This window comes from Electrophorus electricus, chromosome 19 (genome assembly GCF_041902795.1).
Source record: "Electrophorus electricus isolate QZ-2024a chromosome 19, ASM4190279v1, whole genome shotgun sequence".
In the NCBI taxonomy this organism is placed as follows: Eukaryota; Metazoa; Chordata; class Actinopteri; order Gymnotiformes; family Gymnotidae; genus Electrophorus; species Electrophorus electricus.
Window position 1 is genome coordinate 12,609,463 of NC_137515.1, and position 9,485 is coordinate 12,618,947.

At 42.0% G+C, this 9,485-nt stretch overlaps 1 protein-coding gene across 6 annotated transcripts in view; it reads right to left on the minus strand.

Moving 5' to 3' along the window:
• Positions 1–8,833, minus strand: part of map3k1 (mitogen-activated protein kinase kinase kinase 1, E3 ubiquitin protein ligase) — a 32,420-nt gene extending 23,587 nt beyond the window's left edge. For 2 of the 6 annotated variants that reach the window (XM_035535328.2, XM_081702084.1), the window contains exons 1-2: positions 6,881–8,471; positions 6,525–6,596 (exon numbers count right to left, since the gene is read on the minus strand). Coding sequence is in view for 3 of the 6 variants with exons in the window: in XM_035535324.2 (XP_035391217.1) it covers positions 8,329–8,813 (485 nt within the window). In the remaining 3 variants the exon portion in view is untranslated. Of the gene's footprint in view, positions 1–6,524 lie in introns of all 6 variants that reach the window. The other 4 variants (XM_035535327.2, XM_035535324.2, XM_035535325.2 and 1 more) reach the window with 4 other exon arrangements.
• Positions 8,834–9,485: the final 652 nt, after the last annotated feature.

Here is a 9,485-nt window from a genome sequence, read left to right on the forward strand (position 1 = left end):
ACAGGCAGTCCATTAATGGCCTGATAGCCATGGCACAGTAAGTGGGTCAAGGACTCCTTATGACACACAGACGCACACGCGCACACACACACACACACACACACACACACACACACACACACACACGGCAGGCATCAAAGAACACTGTAATCATATAGTGTACAGATCATCTAGAGATTAACTAGGGTTTGGTCATCTTTGGAGTGTGGGACTGCTTAACATGCCAAGCAGCTATAAAACAGCCAAAATAACTACCGACCTAATCTGTATGTGAGGTGATCAAGGCCTGATCTGAAAAAACCTGGCAACTAAACGGCACCTCAAATTCAGCACAGGACACGGGCAATGTGGGTTGGACCCTCAGATCTTCTGAATGCCCGCCCCCCGGGGCATTACACCTTTGAGCAAAAAAATTAAGGCCACTATGCATGATGGCTGCTGACCCCTGGCGCCCCGGGCCCCTTAAGGCTCCCATCAGAAGCAAGCAAAAATCAAAAGGGAGCTGCGGTAGGAAACTCCACCTCAGGGAAGAAGACCGTAATTCTAAAGTGACAGGTGAGTGATAAGAAAAGGGATTTTGGATGTACACTGATGGTATCCTCCTGGTATTGTCATACAATTAACATCGCAATGTCACAATGACACAAAAACTAAGGTAACGGAACAAGAGCCATGTTTCATTTTCACCTTAACACATGCCATTAAATACACCTTAAGGTCAGAACACAACAGGCTTCCAGTCACACATCTAGTTGCCATACCAGTGATATGGCCTGCTGTGCACCCAGCCTTATCAATGTGGACCACTCGCACATGATGGGTTAAACATTTACTTTACACAGAATGAGCAGAGAAGTGCTGGGAAGTTCAAACCCCAAGGGTAACCGAAGATCAAACAGCTAAGACGAAATAAGAGTGTCTATTTATAAACACGTTCCTCTTGACAACTGTGGTTAGACCGTACAAGTTAATCAAAGACTACAGCAGTAATGGACACACTACCATAAAGCCCAAGAAAGCATTCCACAGTCATCAAATCAACATGAGCTTCAGGTAACACATCTGTGTGTGCAAAACAATAAGTTGATTTGATGAGTTGTGGTGGAGGTGGTTTGGAAACACAGGGAGGGACTCTAGACTGTGGTGAGCAACTGTCCTGATCAAGATCTCCTGGCTGGAGATGTGATCTTCATCCCAAGTGCATATCAAGATGCTCTCTCCGATTTGAGCTGACAGGAACACAACAGCGGAGTTCAAAAGCCCACAGGATTCATCAGGCAATAAAGGCAAAAGCACCTCTGCCCCAAAGACAGAGGAGATTACAGGAGGCAGAGTGGGAGAGAGAGTCCAAACTGGGGAGGAACATGGCCAGACTATAACGGTAACAATGCGGCCTGTTCCATTTCTCCATCAATTACCACCATAAAGTGCAATGCATTTCAGAATTCCAAAGAAATGAGAGAGATTCAATTCATGAGAGAATCTGGGCCAACTCTGCAGGGAATCACATGCCTGGCCTCCTCCAGAAATGAATGGAGAGAGCCCCCCCCACACACACACACGCACGTACACACACAGAGTTGAAAATTAAGTCAATATTTAAGCTGTCCCTTCCCTACACATGAAAAACAAGAATGAACGTTCAAAATTATACCAAATAATATTAGTTAGATCTAGGTTGATTGGACAAGTTAATAGCAAAAAGTTAGGCATCACTGTTAAACTCAAATGCAATGCTGAGAAGCCTCTGCCCAAGATTAGTGAATAATGCTCACTAGACAAAAATACTCAAAAATAATGCTCAAGTACTCTTTAGCTAGTTTTTTTTAACTCAGGAAGTCACCCTGAAATATTATGATGTTGCCATTCATAGCAAAACACTGGCTGGCCACATCCCACATCATATGTGGGGCAAAAACACAGCCTATGTGAGCTCGAACCATTTCCAGCAAAGGAAAAATACACTGCACAAAGAGCAAAGAGACGACGGAAGGGCTGAAGACAAGAGGACAAGGAGGAGCCAAGTGGCATGACAGCAGATGGAAGAAAAAGCTCTGTTTAGACGGCAACCTCTTAAAGCCCAAGAATGCACTTTGTATCTTAAAAAACAAAACAAAAAAAAACCACTTTCTGTAAGAATTGTAAGCAACGGGCCAGTAGGAGATTAACACACAATGCTGTTAAATCTTAGCAGTCCATCTTCCTCAGAACGCACTTGTGCTTACTACATCATTTATTATTACTACTAGATCGCGACACTTAAGAGGAATGATGTTGCAAGAGTTCTCTTATAAAAACAAAAAAGAAAATCTGTGCATCCAGCCTTAATACTGCTTTCAACCAGAAGAAGAATGTCACGTGAGACGAAACTTGACCTCGAAAGAACAGAGCAAGGCAAAAGGGAAAGGGAGTGCGGAAGAGTGTCCTGCGAGCCAGGCCGAGGCCGTTGCCACGGAGGAACTCGGAGGAGAGACAAGGTGTGGCTAGGCAAACTCCTCCAAAGGCTGTCCAAAGTTGGACTGCACTGTAGCAGAGGGCAGGCTGGTAGAGACCGCAGAGGCCTGCAGGGTGGTTGAGGGCAGGCCGTTCCCTCTCGCTGACTCTCTGCGAGCTTTGAGCCGCAGACTGGGAGTGCAGCGCCATGACGTCACAACGGCAGCCTGTGTGCCGCCCTGCATGTGGCACAAGCCCCATGCAGCATGTATTTATGTGGCACGCCAACCAATCAGCATTCGCTCCACATTTAGGAGGCAGCTTCTCCGTGGAGGGCTCACATTACCCATACACTGTCCCTTGGAGGAGGTCGGAGGACTGGAGATCAATCCAGGTTTCCCATGCTGTTACAACTTGCAGTTTGTCAATGGCTAAGACTGCAGGGTTGAGGGTGTTTGGGGAACTACTACAGTGTTAATAGGGCAGATTAATTTGATTCAACCTCAGGATGACCAGAAGCCACAAAATGTTTGCTAAGGAGGAGCCAACTATATCATGGGGCCCCGATCCTCAATCATGTGAACCTATGACAGTACATCACACTTGTTACTGTGGTTAGGCCCCATGGGCTGAAAATATCACTTCAGTTTCAGTTCCTACAATTCCTGTAATTACAGCTACAGATCTCCCATGCATTCTAACCTGATACTGGACTTGCTGTGTCTTGATAGAGTTAATGTCTTTCAAAAGCCCATTGTCTTTCATATGTCTGCCAGTGTGTGTACATGCTACGCATGTGTGTAGGAGTTTCATTATAACAGCGTAATATGCATACCACTGTTTAACAATGGTTCTTCTATTAGGCCATCAAGGTCTGGTCTGTTGCGTACAGTATAGCAACTGCAGTCAAATCAGTCCCTTTCTGGACTACACTAAAAGGCTGTAAAAAGTACACTATATATGGAGGTTCTTCAGATTGTCTAAACACTTCTCTAAAATCAGCAGCCACTCATTTTAGAAACACAAAAGCCTCCCTGACACCTCATATAGGCAAAGCCATTTTTTCTCTCTCCCCGTTTTGCAAAGAAACTTTTCATGCATTAACTTCCACCAGTTACTCATCATGCACCATTAGTGAAGCATGCAGTTCTGGGATGCGACCAGTCTTAAATGTGCATGCCTGTGTCATGTGTAAGCACAGAGGGCACCCAACGAAGGGCCCTCTACAAGGCACGTTGTTTTAACTAGTAATGTGGGCCTGATTAATCGGGGACCCATGTGTTTACTTCTCACATGTAATCTCTAGCTAGCCTCATCCTTCTGCTAACCAAACAGAAATGGGGGTTGGGGGGGGGGGGGACCCCTGTGCCTCCTGAGAGGGCCTAATGGGGATGGAAATATCCAGGCCTTTGTTGCCTGCATCCGGGCGTGAGTGTCCGGCTAACCCCAGGCTTTAAACTGGCCTTTTCTGGTGACTATGAAGAGGCCACTGCTGGCCTTTCACAATGAGAGCAAACATCTCTACGCACCAACCCTGGCTACATTTATAGGCTAGACATTTGCCTTCTAACCCAATAATTCTGCTGAGTATTAGAAAATAGCTAGAAACACTTTATTCTGTAAAACTAATACTGAGATATTTGTTAGCCAAGAGATAAAAACATACCAAATTTATGAGGCTCATAAGTTGGGTATTTTCTGGTGTGTTGTAGATGAATAATATGTACAGTGTGTTGTCTTGTACCTATAGCTTATGGTCTTTGTGGCCTTGGTGGTCATTATACAGGTGGGTATTTCCCGGTGCCTTGAAAGGGCGCCAGTTTAATCTACAACCCACTTCTAAATCATATACAAAAGTACACAAACTGTAAAATGCCAAGTATTTTTACACAAGGTAAGGAGAGATAAAAAGGTAGCTTCTGACTCCCATGCATAGGATTCAATTTCAGGACATTCTTGCCCTTGCCTGCCTAGCAACAGTACACTTGACACATCAGCAACCCTTTGGAACAGCTCATAATGAACATTTGCTTGTAGCATTCATAGAAACTTTATATATAACCTGGAGCCTGTGCAAGGAAGGTTATGCAAGAAACTGCGAAATGCAAGAATGCAAGAAACTGGTAAAGCTTTCAGAACAATAGCACACTGCCATAAAAAAAACAAAAAACAAAAACATATTGGTGGAAGCCAATATGCTTAGAAAAGTTACCAGGAACTGGCAGGAACTTTGTCTTCACCAAATCCCAAAATTTTATTCCCAAGCACTGAAGTGCCACATGTCACACACAAATGTCATTGACTCACTGGATATATTTGCCATGATGGCATTCAATAAAATCCACCCTCCCACCCGAACATTCTTCATACCATATCAGTTTCTAAAGCATAGGCTTCCCAAGGGAGCAGCAGCGACATGCGGCATGTTTGAGTGCCGAGTTTAAGGCAGTCGGGCCGGCACCCTCCACTCTGGCTACCTAGGCACTGAAGTCAGCACTGAAGTCATTCTGTCCGTTTTGGGAGGGTCAGTTTTATGCAGTCAAGTCTGTCAGTCATCTTTTGCAAGCATGGTGGTGGTGAGACTCATGCAGTGTTTCTCTAGTCATTATAAGAGCATAACAGGGAGAAAAACCAAATCCATTTCCTTTGTAGCAAAGTAACATTTGTTCATAATGCATACAGTACATTTTACCATACAACATTACAAAAAAGTAACAGTACACCAGATCACAGACTTGACAAGTCATAAAGACAGCTACAGTAACACAATCAGTAAAATCAGTGTTATTGGTTACCCAATAACACTGCATCAGTTATACTATTTATATTTTAAATTTCTCTCTTCAGGCATATAAAACCTCATCTCTATTTATACACTTATTTCAAAAGCAAAGAATAAGAAGTGTGGGAGGACTGCAGTCTGTAGAGAGATTGTTAGATGTGTAGTAATTGTAAACATCAGATATCTGACAATAACTATGCCTTGACCTGATAGTAAAAGAAGAACCTAAAACTCAAGGAAATGAACATCCTACACGCCTCAGAAATATACATTCTGTTCCAAGAAAACCCAAGAACTATCATATGACTAATCAGATTTTTTCAGTTAAAGAAGAACTTTGCTTTAATGCATTCAGCAGTATTAACCCACACTCAAACCACCTACAGTTTGATTCTCACTGCTGTGAGATAAAGGTATTTCACTTGAATAGATGAAAGACCAGCAAGATTTTACTTTGCTGGGGAGGTATCTTATCCTGCATCTGCCTGTCTGCCTACTGTAAACCAGAGTGTCAGAAGTCCTGCCACATCCGCTGGAAATCCAAACAAATTAATTCTGATCCTGTGGGCTGGGGAACACCCAGTGGAGCCACACCAACCGAGTCCACTTTACAGGAAACTTTAGTCTCCATTGCTAGTGCTGCAGCTGTTTCACAAGTGTAGTCCATCCATTGCTAAATAATCAGCTGACAAAGGTTAAGAAATTCAACCCACATAAAATCACATTATAAAACAACAACAACAAAAAAAACCCACACAACACTGTTTTTGCAATCGTCTTAGAGCTCAGATCATAGTATAATTTTGAAAATGGCCAGGGAACAACCAGAACAAGTGCCCCTTAATGCCCACTTTGAAATGGATCTTTTTTAAATTTCCAGACCAGGACTTGTTTTCATGGAATTTGGGCAAAGGCATTTCATAGAAACTTTAAGTGCAATAGCCTTGCGTGGTCAAATGAAACCTGACCATCACTTGACAACCCATACAGTGATCAAAGGCTTACCCTTCAAAGAAAAAAAGCAGTCCAGACCTCTGAATAACATATTCTTTTTAAAGCTATGGCAACCTGATGATGTGTCCAAATAGCATACTTCTTTTGATCTCACCGCAAGTAGACAACAGCAGTTGCGTTCAGCACTAACACTAGAGTACATACAATTGGTGAACATCTGCTTTTGAAATCTTCTCAACACCTGTCTTGAAAAAAGCTTCCAACACACCGTGACATTTGGTTGGTTTGTGTGTGTGTGGGGGGGGGGGGGGGTGCATGGTATAGGAACAAAAGCGTGTGATGCTCCTCTTCTCACCTGAGGGGATGCCATGGTAAATGTATCAAGGCGCTGACGCAAAACGAACTGCTCTGACTCAGATTCCCCTTACTTCCATAACATGCGAACATGAAGAAAAAAAAAACGAAAACAACTCGTCTTCTTAAAAAGATAAAGTCACGGAACAAGTAGAAAACCTGCAATCTGACGCAGAGAAAAGAGAATGATGATTCTTTTTACACAGCTTAGTGGGACAATTCATAAAAATAAATAAATAAATAAATAAATTAATTAAAAATAATTCAAGAAATTAGAATATTAACAATATACAAAACCCATGAAGGAGAGCTCCTGGGAACTGTTTTTTGGAATACGTCTTTTCCTCAGTGGCTTACCAAATGCCATTATCCTACACAACAAACCCCCGAGAACAGCATACAGCTTTTTTGAGCCATGTCTTCATTTTTTTAGTGTCCTATTTATTCCTCATATTGTGTAGTCCCAAAAGCAAACAGCTCATATGGCAACAAACCCTTCACTCACCCTTCTCTCAAAAACCCCTTAAAAATCATTTTAAAACTATCCTTCATCCCAACATACACCACACTTCCAGAAATGGCTATCCTATGCACTGATCTGTGAACCACTTCTTCAACACTGTTTAACTGGGCCTTTCCTTTTAAGGAAAAGTTAGCAGGGGGCCATAATTTTAAGCAACCTACAGTAAACAAGGCTGAAAATAAGTTGCCCACCTACATTTTTGCTGCCCTAGAGTAGACAATCAACAACGACATTCTAAAACATAACTTGAATTCCAAATCCCGTCTTCATGGCATTTGCATCAAGAAAGCCATTATGTCACACAAAGGCAGATTGTTACAGGAAAAACACTAGAAATTGCATAAATATGGTTTGAAGCAGCACTGAAATATGCAACAGATACACTACTATAACTGTGTTAGAGATATTACTGTTAATACTTTGCACTTGTGGTGGACAATTAAAGCAGTAAAGTCTCAACAAAAAGTAAAAAGGCATACATGTACATTAATTGATTCACATCTCATATTGAAGCTAGTAAAAACAGCAGCAAAAACAAAACATTAATTTTGGTCTCAAGTGAGTTAGAAAGTCTACAACGACTTAGGCACAAATTAGTTATTTTAGTATCACTGTCCACGACAAACTAAATGCAATGTACAACCAAGCACAAGAAATCCTTTTGAATCATTCTCTAATAATGGCATCTCTCCATGTATTGAGCTACGCAATATGAAATACAACTAACAGCTTCTCATACTGTAGGTAACAATACCGATAAACAAAAGGCTAGTTACATACTCTACTAGATCAGACAAAACAAAGTAGACTAACGTTAATTAAATCTGCAAAAGGCTCTCTCATATGATAAGAGACGTGCACGTCTCTTACTAAACTGCCCTATACATTTAGCGATGCTAGGAAGCTTCACTTTCAGAAAAGCGAAGTTAATCATATCAGTTCATTTAAAGGAAAAACAAGTGGGATGCAAATTTGTGCATGTGTGATTATCCCGCCTATGTTTGCACTAGCAAGTTTTCTGCTGCCATAGTACACCATGCTTATTAGACGTCTTCAAATTTCTTTTCAGTGCCATTTCCTAATGTCCAGAGTGAACACCGAGTGAAGAGAAGACTGATATCTACGTTTGAGTTCACTCGAGCCACAGCCAACGCATCAGGAAGTCAGAGGACATTCGAAGCTCCCCTTGCAGCTTGACGTTTGCCAAACACGTCGTTCGTTGTCACGTTTCTACTACCGGTATATTTCGTCTATAAAGGAAAATTGCCACTTAAACCCTTACCTATGTTGTGTAAAATTCACTTCCACTGAAGTTCCGGTAGCAGCATTATCAGCACTGAGATGGTCGCTGCTGTTTTTAAAAGAAGTTTTCAACAATTCCTGAGCTGCAGAAGCCAAACTATTGCTTGTTTTATCAATGAAGGGATGTTCAGTTAGTGAATTGCTTTGTTGAATATGATGAGTTTGCTGTAACAAAGTAGCCTGGACCGCACCAGGCGAGGAAGCGGACAAGAAGTGCAGCTGCGCTGATATCGGAGCTGTCCCGGTCTCCGGAGATAGGAGCAGAGCCTCGGTTTTGTCCAGATCCACACTTCTCACTTTCCGCAGCTCTTTACGTCTCCATTGTGAATTTTCTCCCGCATTTCTCTTCGCCTTCCCTGGACTGCTCGAAAAACCAGAAATACTGGAGCTTCCCTGAGGTCCGTTTCCAACGTTATTTGAATCTAATAATCTTGACGACGAGGTCCGGCTCCCCGCCGTCGCCATTTTCTGTACTGAGTTTTGCCACTTAATAGGTTGTATGGGAGAGGGAGTGGAGGGATTTGGGGGAGGGGCAAGGGGAGGAGCCAAAGCACCCTCTCCTGTTGGCATGCGTTCGTAAAATGACTAGATACGTTTGCACGCAAAATGTTCACTGACAAAGTTTCAGGTATGCCCATATTCATATAACTGTAAAATACAATCTGTGTCGCATATAAATGATATAAAATATGCAAAAATACACTATAGGCCTAAAGCAAATGGAGATAAACAAAAGTTCACTCAATCAGTGTAATATTACTATAATAATTGTGATATAAGTGTTTTTTGAAAATAAAGTTGGTGTTTAACTTTCATCGCGGATGCTTAATATGTATTTAGAAAAATCTACCTGCAACTTTCAATTAGCCCAAACACTTCTCATTTCACGCTTTTGTGAACGTGCTTTTTTTGATATTAGGTTCAGAGTGAATTTCAGTTAAAGGCGTTGCTTCAGAGTAAACATCACAGAATGTCAACATTTTACCAGATATACAAGTGCTGGAAAAGTATAGGAGAATGACATTTATTTTTAGCAGTGCTTACAGATACAATTACGTCATCGGAGTTGATTGTTCACTTTTTCCTCGTATTATCAGTCATTAGTCCACGTATGTTAATGTGTGGTTCAGTGCGTGC